This window comes from Pseudorasbora parva, chromosome 3 (assembly GCF_024679245.1).
Source record: "Pseudorasbora parva isolate DD20220531a chromosome 3, ASM2467924v1, whole genome shotgun sequence".
NCBI lineage: Eukaryota > Metazoa > Chordata > Actinopteri > Cypriniformes > Gobionidae > Pseudorasbora > Pseudorasbora parva.
The window spans coordinates 22,701,500-22,728,777 of NC_090174.1; the positions used below are offsets into that span (position 1 = coordinate 22,701,500).

Consider the following 27,278-nt stretch of genomic DNA (forward strand, 5'->3'; position numbering starts at 1 on the left):
TTATGCAAGTGAAAGTCATATTGTGGAACTTTCAGAAGATAAAATGCAAGAAAAATAAAATAAAAATACACCCAATACTCCAATGATCTGTTGTAAGTGAAAACTAAAATCAGTTTATTTACTTTACTGCAAATTTACCTTTGAATAGTTTGTGATTAAGTGAGTTCCAGCAACAATTTTAAATAGAAACTGTGAAATAACCTTACATATACACTATACTGCCAAAAGTATTGGGACACCACTCCAAATCATTGAATTCAGCTAATCAAGGTGTATAAAATCAAGCATCTAGGCATGCAGCTTTGCCACCTGTGCAATAAGTCCATTCATGAAATTTCCTTGCTACTTACTATTTGGCTTAGCCGGTTGCCAAAGAGTACGGTACTTACCTGACTGCATTGGTACAAGTGTAAAGTTTGGTGGAGGGGGGATTATGGTGTGGGGTTGTTTTTCACAGCTTGGGCTTGGCCGCTTAGTTCCAGTAAAATTAACTCTTAATGCTTCAGCATACCAAGGACATTTGGACAATTTCATGCTCCCAACTTTGTGGGAACAATTTGGGGATGGCCCCTTCCTGTTCCAAAATGACTGCACACCAGTGCACAAAGCAAGGTCCATAAAGACATGGATGAGGGAGTTTGGTGTGGAGGAACTTGACTGGCCTGCACAGATTCCTGACCTCAACCCGATAGAACACCTTTGGGATGAATTAGAGCGGAGACTGGAAGCCAGGCCTGACCTCACAAATGTGCTTCTAGAAGAATGGTCAAAAATTCCCATAAACACACTCTTAAACTTTGTGGAAAGCCTTCCCAGAACAGGTGAAGCTGTTGGGATGGGATAAAGTTCATGTGCATGTAAAGTCAGACATCCCAAAACTTTTGGCAACACAGTGTATATATTCTCACTCATATGTAATGCCATGCCTATGATCTCAAAGCATGTCTCTGATGAGGGAGACATCAGCTATGAAAGTCTGTTATTAGCTTTGCCAAATGTAATCTGTTTTATTCAAACAATCTGAAAAATAAATACACTGACACTGAATATAAATGTCTGCACATCATGGGATCCAGGGGTGCATCATATACTGTATGATAAGCAACAAGACTGGTTGCATGCACTTTCTGTTTCATATATACAAAAACAACGCAACAGCTCCACAAAACTAGTTTCTGGAGGGATTTAAAAGCACAGCTTCAAAAACAATCCTTCTTTCACAAAACGTAATATTACTCATAATCTCTTCAGTCATGCCATTTCATAAAACGGAGCAATTTCTCATGTGACAGCACAATTTCCTATTGAGAAAGATTCACTTGATTCATATACTGTTGCGCAAACAAGCCTTGGAAATTTGAGTCGTGTCAACTAGCAGTGCTTAACAAACTCTGGCACCTCCATGGTCATTTTCAGCTCTAGATTCCCGGGCTGCTCAAGGACAAACACAGGGTGGCAGGGCTGATTGAATGTGTGCTGAAAAGTGCCCAAGAGCTGCCCGTTTTGAGCATTGAAGAAGAAGAGCCGACCCTGGCTGTAGTCCAACAAAGTGCCGATCCGCACAGGTATGTCCATAACAAAGATGTCAGACTCCACACAGTCATGAAGTAGTTCAAATCTGCAGCTGAAGAGAAGAGGGGTTAATACAGCACAATAAATATATTAAATAGAATCTTAAAAAAAAAAAAAAAAAAATGCATCTAGGACTACATCCGAAACCTGGAAAATGCTGCCTTCAGAAAACACATTTCAAGGCAGGAAGGCATCAAGGCACGTCCAAATCTAATGTTTGCTTCACTTCCTGTCTCCTGAGATACCTTCATCTGATCGATTTTTGAAGGCAGCGTACATGTATCCTTCGCTGCCTTTGATATCCCACAATCCTGTGCTTTCCGTTTAGTGACAGTTGAGCTGGGGGAAAAAGATGGCGTCCGAAAGTTGCGTTTGCTGGTCAGTTTGTGTGTAAATGTACGTTTTTTTTACCAACATTTTCCACTTCTGATGTCAATACCAGTGAGAAATAATGTATGCGATTAAATATTTTTTAGTTCTCAGCAACGTTCTCTCTGTTTTGCTGTAGATCATTAAACTGTTACACTGCCTTAGAAATCTGTCCCAAATTATTTTCGTGAGGTGCCTTCAGTCACAAGCGCTGCTTTACAAGACATTGTCTGATAAGGCAACGAGTCAGCTGCCTAGGTTTTCGGACGCAGCCATGGTTTCCGCAAAAATAGTAAGCAGCAAATCTGTTTTTAACATTGATAATAATAATAATACAAAAATCTTGACAATCAAATCTTTAGAATGATTAGAATGATTTCTGAAGGATCATGTTACACTGAAGACTGGAGTAATGATGCTGAAAATGTTGTTTTGTCATTACATATGATAAATTACATTAAAAATGATATTTCAATAGAAAACAGTTAAAGAACAGTAACACAACATTACAGTTTTTACTGTATCAAGTAAATGTCAACATCAACATCAGTTGAGGGCTGCAACAACAACTTTTAAATGACAATATCCTATTTGAAACTAACATGATTTCTTAATTTCTAGTAACATATCAGGGCCATTTTATGAGAAATATACATTTCTTACATACAGTTCCTTTAAAAGAGCATTCTTTGTGATCACATTTTGTACTAATAAAATTGTTGGCTGGGATTAGACAGGACCCTAGTTGCTGATTTGCAAACTCTAACATCATAGACAATATACTTTCATTGTAGTAGATCTGACAAGACTTTTTTTTTTTTTTTAAATACGTATTTTATGGAAGACACGAAAGAACAGATTTAATGAGAAAACACGTTTTCTTTTTTGTTCTTTTTCTTTTTATACCAAATGTGCGTTCTGATTCTTTTTGAAGGCTTCAGTTAATTTACCTCCCTGATTGCCAAAAAGCCTTAATTACACAGTTTCCACAGTTTAGAGTACTGCTCCAAATGTCGTACCAGGTTGTTTATTTAAACTGAAAAGAGCAGATTAAAAAATAATACTCTTTTCTGCTGGAAAGACTTTTAAATGTTACTAAAATATTCCATGACCTTTGCGTCTAATGGATATCCTCTTTGGAATAATAAAAAACACAAGAACAAATGCAACTTCATCACATGAACAATATACCTTATAGATGTAGGTACACAGTGCAGACACCAGGAGGCGCTGCTCTCCCCCAGTGTGCTGGTTCGTGATACAGTTTGATATGCGACACCGATGCGGTAGGCTTTGCACTTTGACACTTCTGTCTCCCAGTAGTAATATCCAAGAGAAGGCAAAAGCTCACCCAATACAGCTGGACATCTGAGAACAAGTACAAAAATAAAATAACAAATGCATGCATTTGCTGCAACTAAAGATATTTAAATAACTATAAGATATTTCTATCCTGGAACAGGATAATGGATCACAAATATGAAAATAAAACATTAACAGTGCATTTTGACAATTTGTAGTTTGTTTTCCTGCATAACAACTATGTATTTACAGTGATAGATTTGAAATGGTGATGTACTTACTCTATGATTGAGGACATTTTACTGTAGGTGTCATGTGGGTATTCTACCGAGTTCTTGTCCACTGAAACCTTTAGCACTGAGTTGGCTGTTTCGCTGAGGAAACGGAACCTTGTGCCTTAAAATAAAAACATTCACTAGTCACCAAAAAACAACACAAACTTAATACAAGAATTGTGTTACAATTATGACGCTGTTAAAAGTAGCTTTGAACTAGGTATGTCCTAAATCACTAACTGAAGATATTTGTCACATTAGTGAAATTAGAAAAAGAAAGAAAGAAAAAGAAAGGAAAGTAGTGATGGATGACGCACGGCTCACACAGAAGTCACTTTCAAACCAAGCAGCTTTCTGTTGATTAACACGATGAATCCATGCGACCAACTTTAACCTGCTGTGAAATTTGCGTCAGGGAATCTTTTGCCCTCGCACAATATTTGCATTGATTCCTATTGCTATGGCTGGATTTTGCCCATGAAAACTTGCCGTACAACAGGGATATGTGTCAGACTGATGATGTAATAGTGGCGAATCTGACCTCTGGTGGAGATAAGGGCCGCCTCGCTCTGCTCACTGGCCCCTCCGGCATTTACCGATTTGATGTAGAAGAGGTAATTTTCATTGGGCTGAAGAAGGACCCTCTGCTCATAGCCTTTTATCCCTGATATGGATCTGTGTATGGAGAGACTGTTTTCAATGAGGGCAGCTTTACACTCTGTAATGCTCCAATGTGCACTCTTGAGGAATCATGGGAAACTTCATGTTCATGAGTGTTCAATGGATTCAGTGTACAAGCTCTCACATGAAATATTAATATTAAATGCTGCCGATGGAAAATAAAGAGTGTATTCAATACCATAAAGAAGATTTTTTTTGTGTAAACAATGTTAAAATATACATTTCCAAGTCTGGAAATTGCAACCAATTTTTCTTCCTAATGTGACAATATATGAAAAACGGTTGCTCGAACAAGAAAAAAAAAAAAGTAGTGTGGATCGTCTTATCCCCCTATTTTTTCTTTTACATTTTTAAGTTTATTGCTGTTTGAGCATAAAAACGGTTTGTAAAGTTACAAAGTAGTAGCGTGCAAGAGTAAATTAATACCAAATACATTTCCAAATATATAAATAATGTAAAATAAAAGGTATAACAGCTTCCCTTGCCCTATGCGCCATTTTTTCTCCTCTGTTTCCCTCAAATAAGCAAGGTGTAGAAATTATTGGCGATATTAAAGGGGGGGTGAAATGCTGTTTCATGCATACTGATCTTTTTACACTGTTAAAGACTTGGAATCCCATACTAAACATAGACAAAGTTTCAAAAGTTAAGGTGGACGTTTGATGGGAGTATTTCTTTGTCAAAAATACTACTTCCGGTTAGTCATAAGTTTCGGCAAGTTTTTTGAGATCATGCGTCCCCTTTGACGTTAATGGGGGCGGAATTTCCTTGTATGGGCCTTACGGACAATTCTACCGGAAGCGCGTGAGAGAGAGCGAGAGAGAGAGAGAGAGAGAGAGAGAGAGAGAGAGAGAGAGAGAGAGAGAGAGAGCGAAAGTAACAGGCTACGCCCTTCAAAGCGCTGGCTTGTAGGCTGCGCTGCACAGGTGATGTGCACATAACAATGTCACCAAAAAAGTGCGTTTTTGGTTGCCAGACCAAGACAGTCCTGCACAGATTCGCCAAAACCCCGCGTTAAGGCAACAGTGGATGTAATTTGCTTTTCCGGATCAGCAACTGAGTTGCGCGAATGTTTATATCTGTTCGCTGCATTTCGGTGCCGACTGTTTCATAAACAAGGCCCAGCTCGACGCCGGCTTTTCCCAATCGCCTAATGCTGAAGGATGGAGCAGTCCCAACGTTAGAAGGGTGAGTGAGACTGCTTCAAATGTCTGTGTTTTTTTTAGTCCGCTTACTGTCTACACAAACCACGTGTAAACACACAAACACACGTGCACAACTGCACTTCCCACATGTACACCTTCAAAGACAAAAATACGACGATATAATTCAAGTATAAATATGTAAATAACACAAGTCGCTAAGCATATTATATAGTTAGTGTATAACTTGAACCACATAGAGACGTCCTGCTCTAGTCGTTTTTGCTGCTGCTCCTGTTCAACTGCAGCCTCTGGGTCTGATTCCGGATCATAGATGTATGGCTGTATCTGATTAAAAGCCATATTTTTATTTTGAATAAAGTTTTTTTCCCGCTGTTAGGGATGACGCACTCGACTCAACACAATAGCAGCGCGCTGCTGCACACGTCATTATTTAGCTCCACTCACACGACGCGCCCCCACCCGCTCGGCTTTTTTCGGAAAGACTCGGAACAGCGCATCTTTCTTATATAATTATTAAAAAAATAAAGACTTTTCGGAGATATGCAGGATGCAATGCTACTCTATAGGTACTCAAGATTGACATGACACTGACTGAAACTGAGTGTTTCACCCCCCCTTTAATGATTGTAAATGAGCATAAGACCCTTACAGTCCGCCATGCTTTGTTTACATATAGCTACCACATTTCCTGGTGCTCAGGCAGTTTGGTGTGATATTCCCAGGAACACTACAAAGTTGTGAGTCGTGGTTTGAGGTCGTAACTTACGGGCTCAAATCCCTGCCTGGAATGCAGCATTAGTAGTGGGTTTAAAACTAAGGGGTAAGGGGTGTGATATTTCCAAAACCAGCTCAAAATGGTTGACCAATCACAATACAGTGGTTCGCCGACCAAACAGATCACATTGTGCTTTTCGGTAGGAGGAGCTTCATAGAGACCGGATCTGAGCAGAGCGTTACTGACAGAATGGGGAAAGAGGTGCTGTAACAATGTAAAATATGTCAAAAATAATGTGTTTTTTAAACATTAATAATATAATATAATATAATATAATATAATATAATATAATATAATATAATATAATATAATAAAACATCTAGCAATGAGTTTGTGAATTACGATCAAACACAGCTCATCCCTCGCTTTCAAAGCACTAGAGAAGCTACGGTGGCCGACACAGGACAAAAATATATTTGTCCGTTTAGGGCTACTGTAAAAACATTATGGTGCAAAATGGCCATTTCACTGTAGAATGCGTGAAGATAGAAATGGCTAATTTTAAAGTAATAAAAACATAACGGTACATTAAGTAAGGTCTTTATGCACCACTAAAAACATAGTTATGTATATTATATTGCATTTCTGTCAGCAGATCATCATAAATACTACACACTGCACCTTTAAAATAAAAATGTTAGATCACTATTTGCCAAAACATGAAAAAAAGACATATTTGCCATCTTTTCTCTTGACCCCTAGTGCTGTTTCTGCATGTACAGAGGGCTGGTTAACTTTACCTGAGTCCCTCTCTCTCACATGCATACTGGCGGCAATACTCCAGTGTAAAGAAGTCTACAGCACTGGGCTGAACGGAGCTCCAACGCAGCGTGGCTGTGTCCCACAGCACTGTGCACTGTTCTGTCTGGATCACCGGGACAGAGGGGGCTAGATAGAACACAGTGAGCGGAGTTACTTTTCAGACATTGACTAACACATAAGCTCAAGTTTGTTTTGCTAAATGTGAACACTGCAGATTTGATATGGATTGATAACACGTACACTTTGGAATTTGCATTCCATATCAATGATCTCGTAAAGAGGCTCCACATGGTCATCTCATTATATATTGATATATTATGACATACAGCATGATCTCTTGCTCTCACAAACATTATGCGAGTCAGAGGGGATTTACACAGTGTGTAACTAACCGGTTCTGAAGGGCAGTCTCTCACTTGGCATGCTGCAGCCTGTGTAGTTCACCGCCATCACCCACACTTTATAACACTTATCCGGTTCCAGCTCTTCTAGATTACAGTAGCTCTCCTTCACAGTCACCCTGTACTCCTCTGAGATAGCTGCAGATTCAATTACATTTAACACACTTTTACTGAAGTGGCTCAGTTGAGCATCCCATTGACATATTTAACATACTAATTAGTGCTTTTAGTACTGTCGGATCAACAACATTTATGTGAATGTTAAAGGGATAGTTTATGCTTAAAAATATATTTAGAAAAATGTTTCAACTGATTTCATCTATATATTGAAAGTCAGTGTCGTCCAAAACATTATTGGACCCACTGACTATTTCAAAATATTTTCCACAGAAGTAAGTAATATAGGTTTGGTGACATAAGGGGGAGTAAATTATTTGTTTAAGCATTTAACCCACAATTGCAAGGATATGTTATACTGATAATCTACACCGATCAGGCATAACATTACGACCACTAACAGGTGAAGTGAATAACATTGATTATCTCTTCATCACGGCACCTGTTAGTGGGTGGGATATATTAGGCAGGAAGTGAACATTTTGTCCTTAAATTTGATGTGTTAGAAGCAGGTAAAATGGGCAAGTGTAAAGATCGGAGCAAGTTTGACAAGGGTCAGAGCATCTCCAAAACTGTAGCTCTTGCGGGTTGTTCCCAGTCTGCAGTGGTCAGTATCTATCAAAGTGGTCCAAGGAAGGAACAGTGGTGAACCGGTGACAGAAGCTTGGATGGCCAAGGCTCATTGATGCACAGGGGGAGCGAAGGCTGGCCCGTGTTGTCCGATCAAACAGACGAGCTACTGTAGCTCAAATTGCTCAAGAAGTTAATGCTGGTTCTGATAGAAAGGTTTCAGAATACACAGAGCATTGCAGTTTGTTGTGTATGACCAGTCAGGGTGGTCATGATGATCCCTGTCCACCCCCGAAAGCGTTAACAGTGGGCATGTGAGCTTCAGAACTGGACCACAGAGAAATGAAAGAAGGTGACCTGGTCTGATGAATCACACTTTATTTTACATCCCGTTGAGGTTTACCTGGGGAACACATGGTATCAGGATGCACTATGGATGGAAGGCCAGCTGGCGGAGGCAGTGTGATGCTTTGGGCAATGTTCTGCTGGGAAACCTTGGGTCCTGCCATCCATGTGGATGTTACTTTGACACAAACTACTTACCTAAGCATTGGTGCAGAGCAGACCATGTACACCCTTTCAGGGAAATGGTATACCCTGGTGGCTATGGCCTCTTTCAGCAGGATAATGTACTTGCACTGCCACAAAGCAAAAATGGTTCAGGAATGGTTTGAGGAGCACAACAATGAGTTTGAGATGTTGACTCTGCCTCAAAATTCCCCAGATGTCAATCCAATCGAGCATCTGTGGGATGGGCTGAACAAAGTCAGATTCATGGAAGCCCCACCTCGCAACTTACAGGATGTAAAGCATCTGTTGCTAACATTTTGGTGCCAGATAACAAAGCACACATCCATGCCTTGAGTACATGGGGTCAGTAAAAGGGGGATCAACGCAATATAATGTAAATAATATAAAGTAATAATGTTATGCCTAATTGATGTATTTTTAAATAAAAAACTAAATAAAAACAGTATTAAGAATATACGTGATATATATTGCATTCTAAACTATATACAATGCTGGGTATATTACTTACAAACTGTAATCCATTACTAAATACTGTACAAATGACATGATACAAATTCTAGTTAGTAACGTAACAAATTGCATTAAACATTTGTAACAAACCCAAAACTTTTAAATGGTGTATAGCGTATTTTTTTTGTTTTCAGTATGGATGTTAAAACCCTGCTAGTCTAGTCTAACCTCCTTGTGGCTCTTCCATGCAGTAGACTTGGAAGCAGTCAATAATGTCATCCTCATTGACTCTCCAATAAACAGTGACGGAAGTGCTGGTTGCAGAATTGGCCTCTTGAGGCTGAAGATGGGGTTTTTGTGGCACTACAAAATGAGTGATAGTACAAGTCAGCAAAACGTTAGAGGGTGTTTTTTCTCAATGGAAATCTTATCTAAGGCGCACCTGGAATGGCTTGTCTGTTTTTCTTCTCATTGCCTGGTTTGCCCTTGGCATAATCCTCAAAAACCAGCAGCCCTCGTGGACCAAGTTCAAGTGACATGGTGGATTCCAAAGCTGTATTCAACCTATTTTTAAAAAAAATGAATGGAAGGGTCATTGGAAGGAGACTGGAAAAAACCCCAGCTTATCACAATATTGTCATAGTGTGTAAAAACCCAATGCACCGTTAAATGATTTGATTTCTATTCATTTAAAGGCTACAGACACTTGATTTAAACATAGTTTGAACACACCAAATTCAAGGCAATTAAATCAAGCTGTTTGGATTAATTTTATATGCAGATAATTTTTGAGCAATGTTAGCAAGCCACTGACACAACATAAATTCAGACCATTCAGTTACCTCATATTGATATCTTTTGACGACTGAAAAGGGGTGAAAAAATGGTTTGATTAGACTAAAGTATAAGTTCTAGATACAGTTCATCTCTCTTAACAAAGCTAAGCACTTTAAAAATGCTTCCAAAGCAACTATAGCCTTGGACAAAATCAATACATTAATACTAATCTAAATGCGTGACCTACTTTAAGCGAGTAACTAACACACAAATGAGGAAAGCCTCACAGAAAGAAACTTGAGTGGGTCCTTCTCTTCCTCCTCCTTAGCTGTCATCTCCATAGTCTCCTTGGCCTTGTCCATATTCTCCTGAAACGACACAATCTGGTCGTACAGCTGCTCCAGTTTGACCTTTTTCTCCTCCTCCATGGCCTGAGACATCTCATTATACTGATCCATCACCAGCTTCACCACCTCCTCATTGTGCTCCTTTATGATCTTCTCACATTCATTAAAGTTCTCCTGTGGGAACAGCACAATAAAAGCTGCACATAAGTTCTCAGTAACCTTTCTCGCCTTAGCATCCCCAAGCTCACAGTGCATAAACGTAAGCACTACAAAACTCTCACTCCAGCTTTTTGGGAGTGCAAAATTCACCTTCATGATGGTAAGATGCTGTGGGTGGTTGCCAGAATATTGCTACTCATTTTCGAGGGCAGTCACAACCATTTTGACCTGATGTGTAGTTTTTAGTTATGTTTTAATATATCAATAATAATATGAGTTATGCTATATATGTTTACACATTATACTGTTCTGGGGTGTGTTTCCATACAACAATAACTCACTGCTGAGCTACCATAGTAGGTTGCATCATTGAAGAAACAAACCTGTTGTTCAACCACGTCGGTTAATGATGTCACACAGGTGGTGGAGTATTAACTGTTTTTAATTCATTATTTTGAGATAGAAATCAAACTCGATTTTTTGTTATAAATTATGTCACCTGTGGACTAATTCTTATTTTTCTCAGTTATTTTGGTTTATTTCCAGATTCAATCATAGGCTTGTTCTTATAGTAGAGCACATTCGCACATGCGCACTCTTAGAAAAGCTGATATAAATCTCTTGACAAACTTAAAAGACATGACATTTGTATGTATTCGAAATAAAAGATATAGATTGTACTAAATGTCAGCTTGCTTATTTTAATCAAGATTAGGATTTATTAAGTCCACATACATGTCATGCAAACAAGAAACTCTGCTTCTAGTGGTTGTAGTTTGCGATGCTGTTTGCGAATGTTTGTTGGAATGATGGTTTTGGGAAACACAGACTGGGGTATATATCATGATTTTATTTTAAACATTAAAACATTGAACTGCACCTGGAAATTAACTGGGAGCCAATGCAGTGAAGCTAGAACTGGGGAAATACTGACCTGCTTCTTGGTCCCAGTCAAAAGCCTAGATACTGCATGTTGTAAGTTGCTTTCATTATCTATTTTGTATCTTTAGCATCCAATTTTAATTTTAAAGACGGATCACTAAAATAATAATCAAAATAGTCCTACAAGTATACCAGTAATTAAATGTAAATAACTATTGACAATCTAGCTTTCAGCCATGTGTTCACTTTGACCTATTATTTGTTGGTTTAAATCAAGAATTTGCATGGTTGTACCACATAATGAATATCAGTTGTGTCACCTGACAACATTAATAATGACAGGGTTGCACTTATCAAAATGTTTAAAACATTAAATCCATAGCAACCGGAAAAGAACACTATAATAAGCTCTGAGACTGGTAAAAGCAGCTTCCAAATCCTCAGTACTCATCTTGCTGGATCTGTCTGCTGCTTTTGACAGAATTAACCACCAGATCCTCCTGTCAACTCTTAAGAAGATGGGTATCTCAGGAACTACTCTTCAGTGGTTTAGGTCATACCTCTCAGGTAGGTCCTGCAGGGTGTCTTGGAAAGGTGAAGTGTCTAAGTCTCATCATCTAGATACTGGAGTTCCCCAGGGCTCAGTTCTCCATTCAGCTCGGTTCATCAACCATAACTCCATGCAGTACAGCCAGGAACCTTGGAGTTGTGATTGATGACCAGTTAAACTTCACAGACCACATTACTGCAACAGCCCGGTCCTGCAGATTTGTCTTATACAACACTAGGAAGATTAGACCCTTCCTACCAGAACAGGCTGGTCCAAATTCTTGTTCTCTCTAGACTGGACTATTGTAATGCTCTTCTAGTTGGCCTTCCAGCATGCACTATCAAACCATTGTAGCTGATCCAGACTGCAGCAGCGAGAGTGGTCTTTAACAAGCTGAAGAAAGCGAACATCACGCATCACTTCATCAGTTCTGCACTGGCTGCAAATGGCCCCTTGCATCAAATTCAAGGCACTGGTGCTCGCCTACAAAGCAACCACTGACTCTGCACAAATATACCTAAACTCACTTGTTCAGACTTACACACCCTCCAGAAGCTTACGTTCTGCAAGTGAACGACGCCTTATGGTTCCATCCCAAAGAGACATAAAACCACTCTCTCTGACCTTTTCCTGGACTGTTCCAACCTGGTGGAACGACCTGCCTATCTCAATTCGAGCAGCTGAGTCTGTAGCCATTTTTAAAAAACATCTTAAGACACATCTCTTCCAGTTACATTTGATTAATAAAGACCAGCACTTAACTATCCAATTCAATTTTCTCTTTAGTTGTTTGTTTATTCAAAAAACAAAACAAAAACGTTTGTGTACTGTTCGTTTAACTGAGACTTCCTTACAGCACTTGCATGCTGTTGCCCTTGTTTGTTTAGTGGCTTCTATTGCTCTCCTCTTTTGTTAGTCACTTTGGATAAAAGCGTCTGCTAAATGATTCATTACCTCGTTTTTCTTTTTGCAAGATATGCTTCTTGTGCAGCCGGATAATTTTTAATGTACTCCCTGGGCCTTGCTGAGTTTTTGGTCCCACTTTATAATAAGTGTCTTTAACTACTGAACTAACAGTTGAATAATTAATTTTATACAATGCATTATCATGTACAAAGACATGTTTTCCATCGTACTTATATATTTAAAAAAAAAACTGCATATTACATCTGTAATTCATTTCTGTAAGGACATTTATAATTACACTGTTGACCCATCTCTTCCCCCTCAATCCATCAACCCACACTTATACCTACCCATACCACCAAACCTGTCCCTGATGTTAACCATATCCCACTAATAGCAGCGCAAGTGTTTTGCAAAACAACATGAACAAAAACAAATCCGATTCCTAAAAGGTTGGGACACTGTGCAAATTGTGAATAAAAAAAGGAATGCATTAATATACAAATCACATAAACTTATATTTTATTTACAATAGAATATAGATAACATATCAAATGTTGAAAGTGAGACATTTTGAAATGTTATGCCAAATATTGGCTCATTGTGGATTTTATTAAAAATAAAAGACCCATATTTGCAGTTGTGCCACCCTGACATTTGAGTATACAATTCGCCGGACAAAAGTTTTTCAATTATCTTAAAAAGCTTATTGATATTTATAAAAATTAGTTTCAAACATAAAATTATACCATAGTATTTATTTATTTAAAATTTATTTTAATTATTATTTAAAAATTTCATATTATTAAAACACCATTTTAAATAGTTTCCTTAGTCTGTTCATTTTTGCGAATGGTTGCACCACCTGACATTTTGGGATTTAAGATACCAAAACTTAAATAATAATAATTATTTGAATGTACTAATAATGAATTCAAACTAAACAGGTTTCACAGAATAAAGTGATACATGTCATTCATTTATCAAATTATTTTAAAAGGAAATAATGCACTTGGACACAAAAATATGCTCATCAAATGACTCAAATGTAAGTCTATGGGTTTGTTTTTAGAGTCAAAAACAACAACTGATACAGGATGTGTTGCATATGTGTACATGAATAACGCAAATACCTCCACTGTATTGTATGCCAGTTCAAGCTCAGATACAAAGTCTTCAATGTTCTCCGATCTTTCTTGTAAAACTGATATCAGTTCCCTCAACTGATTCTGAAAAAAATATCACATGGAAAATTAGACAGGCAACAAGAAATTTTCAGAGGTGCTGAACAAATTACACAAAATATTTAATATTAATTTATAAATAAATTAATATATTAATTTATAAAATAAAAATTTATATTCAATGGTTCTATTTATTTCACACTTGCAAATATCAAATCACATTGGTGCAGTCCTTTGGAATAAACTACAGATGAATCATGGAAACAGCCGTCTACTTTCAGAGATGGACATTTCAGGGCTGGCTATGAGTCAGTCAGTTCTGACTCATGTGCTATGAATGTTGTCAAAGGCCAATAAAGTAAACAATCTCTCACTGTCTCTACCTGATTTATACTCAAATATTCTTGTCAAGTCAACATATACAAGTTAGTTTTACAGCCGATTGTGTGTTTTTATCATTTGGAAATATTAGACACTGGACGAGTCCTTCTGTATTAAACACTTGAGTAATCAGTGACTTCATAATGTAAGCTCTCCAAACAGGCTAGCTGAGAAAGATCAGATATCAAGCTGATGTCAGGAAATCATGCCTTAGCATTCTTTCAAAGCACAGGGAACTTAACTTACCTTAATACTGTCATAGGCCTCATCCAAAGAGGCCATCTCATGGTGTTGATGCTCAGCCTCACTCAGCAGTACTGGGCAACGACAAACAAGGCAGAACGCATCCATTGGCTGAATTTCAAGTTCCTCTTGATGTTCATATTCCGCCATCTGTGCACTATCCAAATCCTCAACAAATTCAAAGCCTTTTTCCAGAGTTTGATCTGACAGTCGAACTTGTTCACAGTGCCCTTCCTCAGCTATAGCTTGTTCAGACTGTCTCACCTCTTGTTCGGTGACAATCTCATAATCAAGTTCCTCTGCAATTTCCTGCTGCACATCTGGGCTGCAGCTCAAGGCTGACAGATCCTCCTGAGGGGTAAAACTTCGCAATTGTGAAAAGACACCTTTATTCCTACTTAGGCTTCCTCCTCTATGTATATCTTCATAAATTGTGTCACTATCTTCTGGCTCTAAAGGTGAGACTCTCATTGCTGAGGGGTCAACTTCATCAACTGGCGGAAGAGGCAAAATGGACTCTTGTAGGTCTGTTATATCTTCAATCTGTGCATCATTCATATGTGTTTTATTTCCTTCCTCTAATGTTTCTGTTGATGTTAGAGGCAAGATCTTATTCTCAATATCTTTCCTATTAATAGATGATTCTTTCTCTGGGATTTCTTTTAATTCCTGTTCCTCCTTTGTTGGTACAACAGGTGATAATCTTACTTTTGATAAGTCCTCTACATCATCTGTTACTCTTATCTCTTCAGTACTTTCTTGAGCAAATGCCTCATTGTCATTAACTAGCAATAAGCTATATTCTTGCCTTGAATCAACAATCATTTGATTCATCTCTGTTGTCACTCCATTCTCAGAAGGTATGCCATCCTGAACAGGCTCACTTGTGGTGTCAACCGTCTCATTTGCTTCCTCTATAACATCCATCTTGGTTTCCTCTACTTTTCCATCTTTTTCTGTAACCCCACATTCAGTCTTTATGTCAACATGTTCTTTTTGCTTTTCCAGACTTTGTACAATCACTTGTGCCTCATTTGTTGGCTTATCTGCACCTGTGTGCTCTTTGGCTTTCTTGTTTGTTGCACTGAATTCAATATGTTGTTCTGGATACATTTTCTCCTGGCTTGTAATCTCAGGTTTAGTCTGAAGTTCAATGTTTGCTGTATCTGTTTCACTTAGATCTGACTGTTCTAGTGAGGTCTGACCTGAAGTAATTTCAGACTCTGGCTTCATTTCAATTTCTGTTAACACTTCTGTTGTATTGATATGGGCCTCAACCTCTTGCACTGCACCAATTTTGACAATGACTTGCTCTTGTTTCTTCTTCTTGGGTATTAATCCTTCACTCATGTTATTCTCAGCTAAAGCAAGTATTTCTCCATTTTCATGGACTTGTGAGTCATTTTCTAAGGATTTTGCAGAATGTTCAACTTTAGCAGCATCTGTTGTAATTGTTTTAGTCTCTTCTGAAGGCTTGACTTCTTTCTCTACTTTTGAAGGTTCTTCAATTTTTGGAGGTTCTGTTTCATCCAACATAGGTTCATCGAGACTGACAACCTTCTGACCATTTTTTTCTGGTTCTTCTATTAGTAATATTTCAGTAATGCCTTTATCAACCTCTGGGGAAATATTTTGCGTTAAAATGTTGCCTTGTGTCTCGGTTTGCTTTTTCTCTCCTTTGCCATTTTCAGTAATAATACTTGTTTCCTGAATGTCAGCAATGACATCAGCTACTTCTTGACGTTTATTCACATTGGCCTCAGAAACACCAATGTTTTCAACAGCATGTGGTATATCAGACTGGAATTTCTCAGAGCTATTTGTTACAGACAGAATTTCAAATTCATCTTTAGATTTAATATCTTCATGCACTAAACCCCCAGGCAATTGAATATGAGCAGTCAGACTTATTTGTTCGTGTCCACTGTGATCGTCTTTATTGGTGGTTTTGCTTTCTGGCTCAAGGACTTGATCCATTTGAAGTTGTGTGTCATCGGGGTAATTATTTGTTGTGATACTGTCCTTGATAATGGCAGTGACATCACATTGCTTTTCATTTTCCCTATTATGCTTCGCAAACAAATCCGCTGAAGTGACCATTTCTCTAATGATCATTTCCACCTCTGGCTGGATTACTGGAGCACAGTGTCCATCTGAACAACACCCTGTGGACTCACATTGTGCTTCACCTTCGTTTTTCTCTTGCACACATTGTTCATTGTCGGTTACTTCATCATTTTCTTCTTGTGCTCTTTCTAAACATCCAGTGAGTTCAAATTTACTTGGTGACCAAGCAAGTTTCCCCCCATCTTCCTTTTCTTTGGCCTCATGTACATTAGAAACCACTGGTGTTTCATCCTTCAATAGGAATTTCTCCAGATATCCATCTGCATCATCAGAATCAGAGTATCGCCTTTTGAAGGATCGTTCTGAAATGACACTCTCTGTATCTGAGAATTCATCTTCTTTCTTCCGGTCTCCTACTGCGTCCTCATAAAGGTCTGAGTAATGGAAGGACATTGCTCGTGGTTCCTCAAGAAGGACAAGATCTATGATCTTTGCTGGTCCAGTAGGGAGGTATACAGGTGTGAGGATACATTCCTGACTTCCAAATAAGGCTGATCCACACTCTTTAAGAGCTTTAGAGCTTGCTGTTCCTCCAACTCGGCCCTCATGCTCTTGGGGAACCACAGGTTCTGCATTCAATTTATTTCCATAAAACACTTCGTCAAGATGTTCATCCGCAATTTCAACATCACCGATAATTACAAAGGAATCCTCATCAACGGCTTCATCTGCTCTTGGCTCTTTCTGAGTCACTTGATGTGCGTCTGGTTGGACAGTCAGTTCTGGTTCAAGTTGTTCCATCAATGTAGTGCCATCACTAGGTGCCTGCTCATCTAACAGTGTGAATTTTTCCAGGTAGTCCATATGAGTTTCATCCTTTTTGGGTTGTTTGTCAGCATAGATCTGGGATGAATCCTTCAAGCTTTCATTTTGCTTTATTTCCTCAATGTCTATCTCTATGTTTACAGGAACACTTTTTGTAGCTACAGGTTCATGTTTGTGCCTGGATTTTATCTTTGGGGTATTATCTAAGTAGGCCAAATTATCCACCAGCTCAGTGCTATCTTCCTCATCTACTGTAGCAAGCTTTGACGGTACAACAATATTCAGTATTTCAAAACCCTCAGATATCAAACTAAAAAGATTTTGATCCTTGCTTCCAGCAGACACACTATCCTCATTGCTTTCAGACCTGATATTTGGCACGGACACCTCAATCATTGCGGGTCTTTCCTCACCTATCCGACTTTTTGGCAGTCTGGAGCTTGGCTTTTTAAACCTGTCACCCAGCTTGCCTCTGCTGCTAGTTTTTTTCCTCTTTATTCTGTCTTCATCCATTATGATCACAATATTCCCCTGTGTTCCAGAACCTTCCATGCTGTATTGTTCAGACGGCGAGCTTCCTTCTGAAGCCCATGGAGTTGAGCATCTACTGGAAGCAGTCTCCCATACTATACCACTGTCCTCGCTCTGTACCGTCACCATAGAGAAGGATGGGTCCACCATCAAACACTGCAGTTTAGGCTTTACTGATGGATCCTGGACAGCTTCTTTTAAACTAAAAAGAGTTTATAAACAGGTATGAATCAATAAAGCAATGTATAATGCAGTCTATTTCATAACTGTATGTTTAGTGCTTAACTAATTATTATTTTTTTATGTTTGAAGTTAAAACCTTAAAAAGTTTTTACAAGAAGAAACAATTAGTGGAAGCAGGTGTCAGAATATCTGCTCATTACAGACTTGCAAGTTAATTAAACATTGGACAAAGTAAAAAAAATGTTTTTTAAATAATAATTATTATTTATTTATTTTTAAAGCACTGTTGAAAACTTTGTGGTTAAACTGTGTTTGCATATACATTACATGTATATATTTTTGTAAATATATATATATTTAATGCATGCCTATACAAAAAGTGTGTTTTTGTAACTTTTAGTTCAAAACCTTGGTGGGTTAATCACTTCGGTAAAATTAATTTAAAAAGGTGGTGGACAATGAAGGAGTGAACATTCGTATTTAAAAAAGACCTACAGAAAACATTAATCCCAAAAAGCACCCGTGGGAAAAGTACCTTCTGTGAAGTTCCTCAATCTCATTTTCGTCGTCGATTTCGATTATTCCTGGTCCCATGTCCTGCAATACGTCCATCTCTGGCTCTGCCCCCTCACATTCCCCTTTCAAAGCAGGATCCATATTGATATTTGAAATAGGGTGGTGTTATTTTAAAATAATAAACGGTCTTTGAGAGCACAGCTTCGTGTTGGGATCATGTCTCGCTGAGTGCTGTTCGCCTTACTCAGCGGCTGCTGTAAATAGATTACAAATATTCTTGAGCTCAAGGCTGCGCACTTGGAAAAAGTCACCGTGGTCCCGTTCTTTGACGCCCGAGTTAAGGATATTACCCAATAAATTTAATTTCCTCTGTCCACTTTTAAACAGTAGCACATCGTTAACCATGTCTTGAACAGAAAAGCTTGCATGAAACTACAGCGACGGTGTCCCCTGTAATATGACACGCAGAGAACACCGCCATGTCCATGAGGGACAGGAGTGGAGGACTTAGGCCACCGTAGTGTCAGTTTCCTTTGGCTGTGCTAATTTTACACTCGAACCCCCATGCAGCCATATCAACGTTCCCAAACTCATATTATAGTAGCAATCGGCAATAACAACCCATTAATGGATACTGTACAAACAGTCAAAACATAAACCATATTTACCTTCAATAAGCTAGCAGACTGTTCCATGCAGGAAACTAACCAGTTCAAAAGCACTCCATTGCCATGAATCAATCCCTGAACACATTTAACAAGTATTATGATTTGATGATATTAAAAAATGTACCTTAAAATAGGAAATGTAGGGTTTAACCAGTTCTACATAAAATTTCTCTCTCGTTTCTCTTGTATTTAACATGTAAGCAAAAGAGACAAGACAAAAAATAAGACAAAAGGCAAAATACAAATTCATAGTGACATTTTAATCATTTAAATAAACATTTAAAAGACTGTACAAACTATACAAAACATGACAGAACATAAACAAATCGAAAAACAATCACCAAAATGCTCAGGTAAGTTTTTTGTTTGTTTTTTTGCCAGAAAAAAAGTTGTGTTGCTTTTTATATATATATATATATATATATATATATATATATATATATATATATATATATATATATATAACAATTTTGGGTTGAGGAAAACAAAGATCACAGAAAAGTTGTGCGCACAAAACAAGATTAGATTTTTTTTTTGTTGCTGTTTTGCTTAATAGATTTCAGTGAGCTGAAAAATTATTATATTGACTAACAAACCAAAAATTACTCACAGAATAAATGTTTTTGCAACTGTAAATTTATTTCCTTTAAACAAACTGTATACCATATGGACTAAAGATATTGCTCAGTGTCTGACGTTACATGTACATCTCAAACATAGACACTAATGCTCAGGGACGACCCGGTTATTTCCACATCAGCTCAATGGATTTGGCTCAACACATTCCAAAAGGTCCAGTATACCCAAAAGCCCTTGTAAAAGAGTAAAGCATTTCTTCTCACAAAGTCCAGATGGTATTTGAATATTCCAGGTTTAATCCATTCTGTTTATTCATACTTATCTGGGCACAGTCTCAAGTCTCGCTATCTTTTTGGTCTTGTGTTTTTGAGGGGCAGGATGAAGTTGAGATCTTTTCGCAGCTGCAGAACCTGGTAGGACTGTAAATGATCAATAAAAGAGGTCATTACCAAACATGAACCTAGTACTGCTGCAAAAGGCCTTGTTCATTAATAAGATATTTTGCAAATGTAACTACATATTCTGGTTATTCTGTAGACATTATTTCCCCATTCCTTTAGGCATTTTTTGCTTCCTTTACAGAGGAACTTGCATAATGGAGCATAAATGCAGAGGACTGTGTATATGTATGCATGCATGTACAGTGTGTGTGTGTGTATATATATATATATATATATATATATATATATATATATATATATATATATATATATATATATATATATATATATATATAAATATAAATATAATATTTTAATACTGACAAAGATGCTTACCTCCATAAATTCTGCTTTAATGGCTTCAAACTTAATTTTCTCATGAACTGCTCTGGCCGTGTTCGTACGATCAAATGGTTCTGAAATAAATATAAATATTCATGATCTAAGGGATAAGTAAACGTTAATTACAATAAACCACTGTTATTGTTGCCTATTCTTTCAGTGCATTATGTACAAAGCTTCTGTGAATGTTTACCTTCTACACAGATAAACTTCTCTCTCCATTCTCGGCAGCTGGTCTTGGGGAGAGTTTTTGCCTCACGCACAGAGATCACATACTTCTCCCATCTGTGGAAATATAACAATGAACCCTAAAGACATGCTTGTCAGTGCCTTCAGACTTGTTTAGTCAAAGAAGCACATGCACATATCAAGTGTTATGAACATTAGAGCAGGCCATCTGGACCAGGGAAAGGCAATGGTTCACCTGCTGTTGTCAATCTAGCAAAGTGACATGAAACCGGAGCCTTGCAGGTGGCTTAGATTTAAGTTAGTTTTTGTTAGCAGCACTGGCCCCTGTCTAGCACAGGTGAATTTAACCTGCTATGTAAACTTGAAGAAAAAAATACATATTTGATGTATTTCATATATTGACAACTATTATGTTTTCGCACTAACAATTCAGAGGCAACAAAGAAAATCAGGTAGGATAGAAAATACCTGAACTAGAACTAGTTCACATGCATTTATTTAATAGCTTACTAGTATATATTAGTATTAGTCGTATATATTTTTTGAATTTTTCTTGTTTTACCATAAATATAGGTTTGACTTGCTATGAAATCATTATTGTTACTTACTTGAAAACAGTGGCATAGTACTTCAGGAAACCCAAGAACAAGTCCCCCAGTGATGATTGGTTTTTAGACACAAAGGCCGGAATATTGCTCGGTCCACTTGGCACGAGATGAATGTCCATCTTAGGGTTGAAACACTCCTGCAAGAAGTGGTTTCAGCAAAAATTTAACAGCAGAAAAAAAAACGTTTAAGCATAATTCATTCATACATTTATTAGACAATTTGCTTACTGGATAATCCATTTGAAGGCATGGGATGACAGGTTCGGGAAGGGCTATATGAGGTTGAAGTATTTAGAAAAGAACAAAAGCAGAAAAGCATAACATAAGTAAGCTTCAAAGCCGGCAGATTTGGTAAGAAAAAACTCATAATAGTTTAGTGCATTAGATCTTAACTTAAAGGTGCAGTGTGTAATATGTATGAGGATCTATTGACAGAAATGCAATAAGTAAGACCTTACATCAGGGCTATTCAAATCTTACCCTGGAGGGCCAATGCGGTGCAGAGTTAAGCTCCAACCCTGATCAAACACACCTGAACATGCTAATCAATGTCTTTAGGATCATTAGAAAATCCCAGGTGGGTGTGTTTGATCAGGGTTGGAGCTAAAGTCTGCAGTGCATTGGCCCTCCAGGGTAAGATTTGAATAGCCCTGCCTTACATAATGAACTGTTAGAATGAGCCATTTCTATCTCCATACACCGCGGGGCCTCTTACAGTTTTAAGTCACCATTTTACGTCGGAATGTTTCTGCAGTAGCCCTAAATGGACAAACTGCTAGCTACTCTCTGCCGTCTCACACTAGGGCTGAACGATATATCGTTATCATATCTATATCTAGATATGAACTTTCAAGATATTAATATCGAAAAAAGCAACAATATAGATTTCCTCTCTCTGCGATCGCCCTGCATACAACTCTGGCAGTCACAACAAACATCCGTTTTACGAGTGCCCTTGAATACACCGCTAAAGCCAGCGCACATACACTACCAGGGACGTGGGAACTATATTGTGTGTGAGAGAGGGGGGGGGGATTTCCATGGTGACGCATCATTGCTTGTCACGTGACACACCCCAGTAACAGCGCTGAATGAATGACGATCTGCTTTTATGTAATATTTCCTTTTTTATTCAGAATATTCACAAATGTGTTAGCTATGGCATGAAATATCTGATATTCCGATTGTTAAATACATGCAAGTTGAAGTATATTGTTGTTTAAACACACTTATAACGATCGCGCTAGTTGAGCTGTATGCGCGATGGGCGCCGCCGTGTTAGTTTGTGCCGCAGACGCAGTTCAGAGAATCAGATCTGTTGGATTTACAACCTCTATGTTAACAACACGTGAATTCATACACTTCTCCTGGAATACTTAAAAGTAAGTGGCTGGTGAACTGGGAATATAATAGAGTAATCATTGAAGTTCTTTACACAATGTATATCTGATATGAATAAAACGTGTCGAATTATAATGGAAAGAATTATTATTACCTCTTCCATAGACATCAATATGTATTTTACAAACTCTAAATGTATTGTTTTTTTTAGTAGGCCTACTTATGTGAATTTATATGTTTGAATCCTAAAATAAACAGTATGTGGTTGAAAACACTGAAAAGTTGTGATATATGACAGCTCTGAGCGTGCCTGTCTTTGGCTAAATTCAACATTTGGAATTAGCAGTTGATCATGTGATGCACTTGATCATTCGCTCCAGGGACCAGCCTAAACTGATTACACCTGTGTGATCGTGTGCGAAAGGCTCAAAAACAATACATTTTCTGACACAAATTTTTGAAATGTAGGCTTAAATCTTCACATTTTTCATAGAAATGCTTGGTTTTTAAGTTGGTCCTGTGGTGTCCAACCTTGTTCTTAAACCATGTGTCCCAATGTTTATTTTTCTCCATTATGCCCTGATGGAGTTTTGGTTCCTTGCCACTGTCACCTCTGCCTTGGCTTGCTCAGTTGGGGACACTAATTTTATTTAGATATTTAGTTGAAATCTTAGATCGAAAATGTAATTACTAAATGAACTATGTCAACTATATCACTGATATGCCCACATTGTCCCTATATGATAAATTGAAATGAGCTGATAAAAATCACCATTTTCTCCAGAAATATACAACTGAATCAATTTTTTTAGCAATATTTTCCCAAATATTTAATATTTTGCTTTGAAACAACAGTCACTGTAAGAGCGCTATATAAATAAAGTTGACTTGACTGTGTCGGCCACCTTTAAGTACTTCGAAAGGGAGGGGTGAACGGTTCACAACCTCGCCGCTAAGATTTACACTTTAAGCAAAAAAAAAAAAAAGAGACTTACTCTGAAGGTAGTGCAAAACCATAAGAACCAGTGTGTAGCTGCTCAGTGTTCCTCGGCTGGCATCATTGATTTGGTGATGATTGGCCCATTTCTTTATTACAAGGATGATAGGACGAACACGTTTTTCGACTGAAATAAATACAAAACAAGATTCAATAAAATCTTTTCACACAGATCTCAATTAGGCACACAATTCTGAACTTTTCGGATCTTACCATAGGCATATGTCCGCAGTAAGAAGGTGTTTCTAATACCAACAGTGTTGTTGAAGTTCAAGTCAAACTCCACACCACTGGTATGTAAAAAGAATTCCAGAACAACTGTGGTTAGCTGTTGTATTGATCTTTTGTTTTCAGATGACATTGTCACTTCCTAGTAAACAACCAAACCTGTTTGCCTGCTACATTTGGCTTTGTCGTTCTTTGTACATAAAGTGCACTACTGTTCAAAAGTTTGGATTTGGTAAGACTTTTTAAATCAAAGTCTATTATGCTCACCAAGGCTGCATTTATTTGATCAAAAATACAATAGAACAGTAATACGGAGAAATATTACAATTTAACCATTTTCTATTTGAATATATTAAAAAATGATCACTTGATCCAACAGAAATCCTTCTAACATGCTGATTTGTTGTTCAAACTGTTCTTATTAGTATCTATTTATATTTTTGCTTAAAATACTTATTTTTTGGGGATATTTTCAGTATTCTTTGATGAATACAAATTTTAAAAGAACAGCATTTACTAGAAAAAGAAATCATTTGTAAATATAAAAGTTTTTACTGTCACTTTGTATCTATTATATGTATCCTTGCTAAAAGAAAGTATACATTTCTTTTTTAAATGAAATGGTAGTGCTCAAATTGTCAAAGGACTTACCTGACTCTGTCCCTGAACTTTAGAATGGGCACTTTGGCTCTGATGAGCTGAGGCCTCTCAATGTAAGCTGTGAAAAAGCAATCATGTCATATTAGTAAACGTAACAGAGCCATTGTGTTATATAATGTGAAAAAACTGCAGAAAAATTCATGACAAAACACTTACACAGACTGTAAAACAATTTCCTCACAAGACTAAGAACATATACAGCATCTGTTCTGTGGTTTACCTACGGAGGAGTATGTAGAGAGTTAAATCCAAGACAGCAACGCCTGAACAATTACAGCAGTATAGAAACCATTTGGACAGAACACAAACTCAAAGCATTCGTCTTTAAGAACACACTTACCAATCCCTCTTCAAAGACGAGACAAAGATCAGCATCACTGGTGCGACTACCAAAGCCATTTAGAGATGACCCGGCCAAGAAGACTCGTGCACCTTCGCCAAAAACAGAGAAAAGATTGAAATGGAGAACAATTTCATGAAGGCGGTTTTATAACGCTATGGCTAGAGAAGACCCCACCCAATTTCTGCAAATATGAGCGTAATGTACCTGGGAAGATTGTCTGGATGTCCCTCTGCAACACTGCTCTGCAGTTTTCCTTCTTCTCCAGATCATCATTCTGTTGCTCACAATCATGAAACAGGTTGAGAATCTGCTGACTTAGCTGTGGGCAAAGAATAATAAATATAAAACTTAAAACTGTAAAATACAGATTTACTTCTCTACACTTTGCCTCAACCCTTATGTACTGTTGCGGGTCAATTTGTTCTGTTTTGATTTTTGAGTTGTCCGAAATATGTTATTTTTTTCTCATTTAAGGTCATGAGCATGCATGCAAAATTTTAACCTGCTGATGTGTTTTGACATGCACACAAAATTACTGTTACATTTATGATGTCCGCAGGTCAAAAATGACACGCATATTTTAATGTTCAAAAGCAACTGTACAGACCCCAAAAATAACACCGCTTGGTTATATTTTGTTATTTTACTACCCTATGAAGCTTATTTCATTACAGGAACATATTTTTTCAGTCACATACAGTAAAAAATTAGTTATCATTTATTTTTTCAATTGATCTGAAATACAAACCTACGGTATGTTGTTTTTCTTGAAATGTTGTGACTTTCTCATTTAGGGTCATGAACATGCATGCAAAGTTTCAAGATGCTGATGTGTCATGAAATGTGCATACAAAAATTGTATGATCTTGCTGTTTGTGGGTCAATTTGACCCATATAGACACCTATTCAAGTAAATGATGACAGAATTTTAATTTTGGGGGTGAACTAACCCTTTAAACATTCTTAACGGAACCATCAATTCCAATAAAGACCTTTATTTATAAGTTTGCGAGTTTTAATCTGCATGTTCACCTTATCATTGACTGTTGATGGGTTAAAGGTGCTCTGATGGGATCCCCCTGTCAAAGATGGCACACAACCTCCTGGTTTAGAGGTGGGAGATGAACATGCGGGGACACTGGAATAAGAATTACATGCTTCTCTGCCTGTCACTGGTCTAGCCACTGGTTGGGAGGTAAAGTTGTCATTTCTGGCAGGCTGGTTGCTAGGACCTGGTGAACTGAAGCGCTGTTTCTTCAGGTCATTCTGACTGTGAATGTGTCTCCTTCTCCTGGCACAGTAAAAGACATGCTTCTTAAGGCAGAGAACTTAAAATTTTCCATTGATTGAAATACAGTTTAGCAACAAGTATTCCAGTGGTTTGTGGTCACGTGTTCAAGATGCCAAAGTGCTGCTCACTTTCTGCTGCTTCCTGTTACTCCATTTGGACTGGAACAAACATCTGGGAGTTCCACTGGCGTCCATTGGTAAGTTGGAATCAAACGAGGAACATTCATTGGTGGACCCATGAAACTACGGTGATAGACATTCAATTAATTCACAGAACATACGCAGAATATCAAGCGCACAACCATGGTCATTTCACTCAATGTCATATTCACTTACTTTGTTACATTCAGGTGGGCTTCAATTCTCTGTTGCTGGGACACAGTGTGAGGTAGAATGTGCTGGAATATATGTTCAGATGGCCCATCTTTATGGGAGAAGACATAAGCTGTAGGGAACATCCTCCTCAGCTAGAGCAGCATCTACTGCCTGCACTTTCGAAAACAATATCACAACAAATAAACGTGTGAGCAGTCCGATTATATTATATGCTATTCTAACCCTTATCTGTGTTACTGCAATTACAGTGATTAGTGATACCATTTTAATTAAAGGATTTAACAGCATTATAAAATTATTAATTACATTTGTATCTAATAAATAACACAAATTTAATCATAAGGCAGCGGATTACCCGACGAGCGTTAGCACTTTGCTAGCTTAGAATAGCCTAACTGTTTAAATTAAGAGTCCGACCAGCTGTAAAACGTTTATAATAACTGCTTTTGATTATTCTATATAATAACTGAAGAAACTAACCAGTGTGACAGGCAGGTTTGGTGAGAGAGAGAAGAACAAGCGTGTATAAAATTATCAAAACACCATACCTCTGCTTCCGGGGTAATATGCGCGAAAGCCCGTGTTTTCAGAATAAAAGTCCCGCGTGACAACCGTGACAACATATGTGGTATGATAAATGTCTTTCATGAGAACCTAAAATATAATTAGTAAAATATATGTTCTAATTGCCCTTGGTTTCCTTGGGAATGTTGTATGGATTTTGGTGTTTTTCAA

At 37.7% G+C, this 27,278-nt stretch overlaps 2 protein-coding genes across 5 annotated transcripts; both read right to left on the reverse strand.

The window, feature by feature from the left end:
* Nucleotides 1-274: 274 nt before the first annotated feature.
* Nucleotides 275-18,924, reverse strand: cmya5 (cardiomyopathy associated 5). The gene is made up of 13 exons (XM_067438168.1): nucleotides 18,542-18,924; nucleotides 14,404-18,025; nucleotides 13,726-13,821; nucleotides 10,036-10,269; nucleotides 9,814-9,836; nucleotides 9,414-9,535; nucleotides 9,200-9,334; nucleotides 7,295-7,441; nucleotides 6,881-7,028; nucleotides 4,060-4,193; nucleotides 3,525-3,639; nucleotides 3,133-3,309; nucleotides 275-1,624 (listed from the first exon to the last, which is right to left on the reverse strand). The coding sequence occupies exons 1-13, from the start codon at nucleotides 18,661-18,663 to the stop codon at nucleotides 1,372-1,374; spliced, it is 5,328 nt and encodes a 1,775-aa protein (XP_067294269.1). The 5' UTR covers nucleotides 18,664-18,924; the 3' UTR covers nucleotides 275-1,371.
* A 716-nt stretch (nucleotides 18,925-19,640) lies between these two features.
* tent2 (terminal nucleotidyltransferase 2) lies at nucleotides 19,641-27,152 on the reverse strand. Of its 4 annotated transcripts, none has more exons than XM_067440041.1 (15): nucleotides 27,092-27,152; nucleotides 26,544-26,693; nucleotides 26,337-26,450; nucleotides 25,950-26,208; nucleotides 25,122-25,236; nucleotides 24,915-25,006; nucleotides 24,731-24,794; nucleotides 24,566-24,632; nucleotides 23,900-23,976; nucleotides 23,685-23,813; nucleotides 21,577-21,620; nucleotides 21,349-21,485; nucleotides 20,745-20,836; nucleotides 20,546-20,625; nucleotides 19,641-20,188 (listed from the first exon to the last, which is right to left on the reverse strand). In XM_067440041.1, the coding sequence occupies exons 2-15, from the start codon at nucleotides 26,663-26,665 to the stop codon at nucleotides 20,114-20,116; spliced, it is 1,467 nt and encodes a 488-aa protein (XP_067296142.1). In that variant the 5' UTR covers nucleotides 26,666-26,693; nucleotides 27,092-27,152; the 3' UTR covers nucleotides 19,641-20,113. The 4 variants fall into 4 exon arrangements, with proteins under 4 accessions (XP_067296142.1, XP_067296141.1, XP_067296139.1 ...); XM_067440040.1 differs by having other exon boundaries at nucleotides 26,544-26,698; nucleotides 27,092-27,131; XM_067440038.1 differs by having other exon boundaries at nucleotides 26,544-26,698; nucleotides 27,024-27,113.
* Between the last annotated feature and the right edge of the window lie 126 nt (nucleotides 27,153-27,278).

Bases quoted from the DNA above. Each gene is read 5' to 3' on its own strand.
- tent2 (XM_067440041.1), bottom strand. From the start codon at position 26,665: ATGTTCCCTACAGCTTATGTCTTCTCCCATAAAGATGGGCCATCTGAA. The intron at 25,237-25,949 runs GTGAACATGCAG...CTTTGCCCACAG, and splicing joins CATCAACAGTCAATGATAAG to CTAAGTCAGCAGATTCTCAA. The intron at 20,626-20,744 runs GTAAACATTCAC...TATTTATTTCAG, and splicing joins GAAGTTTATCTGTGTAGAAG to AACCATTTGATCGTACGAAC.
- cmya5 (XM_067438168.1), bottom strand. From the start codon at position 18,663: ATGGATCCTGCTTTGAAAGGGGAATGTGAGGGGGCAGAGCCAGAGATG. The intron at 18,026-18,541 runs GTACTTTTCCCA...AACTCTTTTTAG, and splicing joins ATTGAGGAACTTCACAGAAG to TTTAAAAGAAGCTGTCCAGG. The intron at 3,640-4,059 runs GTCAGATTCGCC...TTTTATTTTAAG, and splicing joins GGCCCTTATCTCCACCAGAG to GCACAAGGTTCCGTTTCCTC.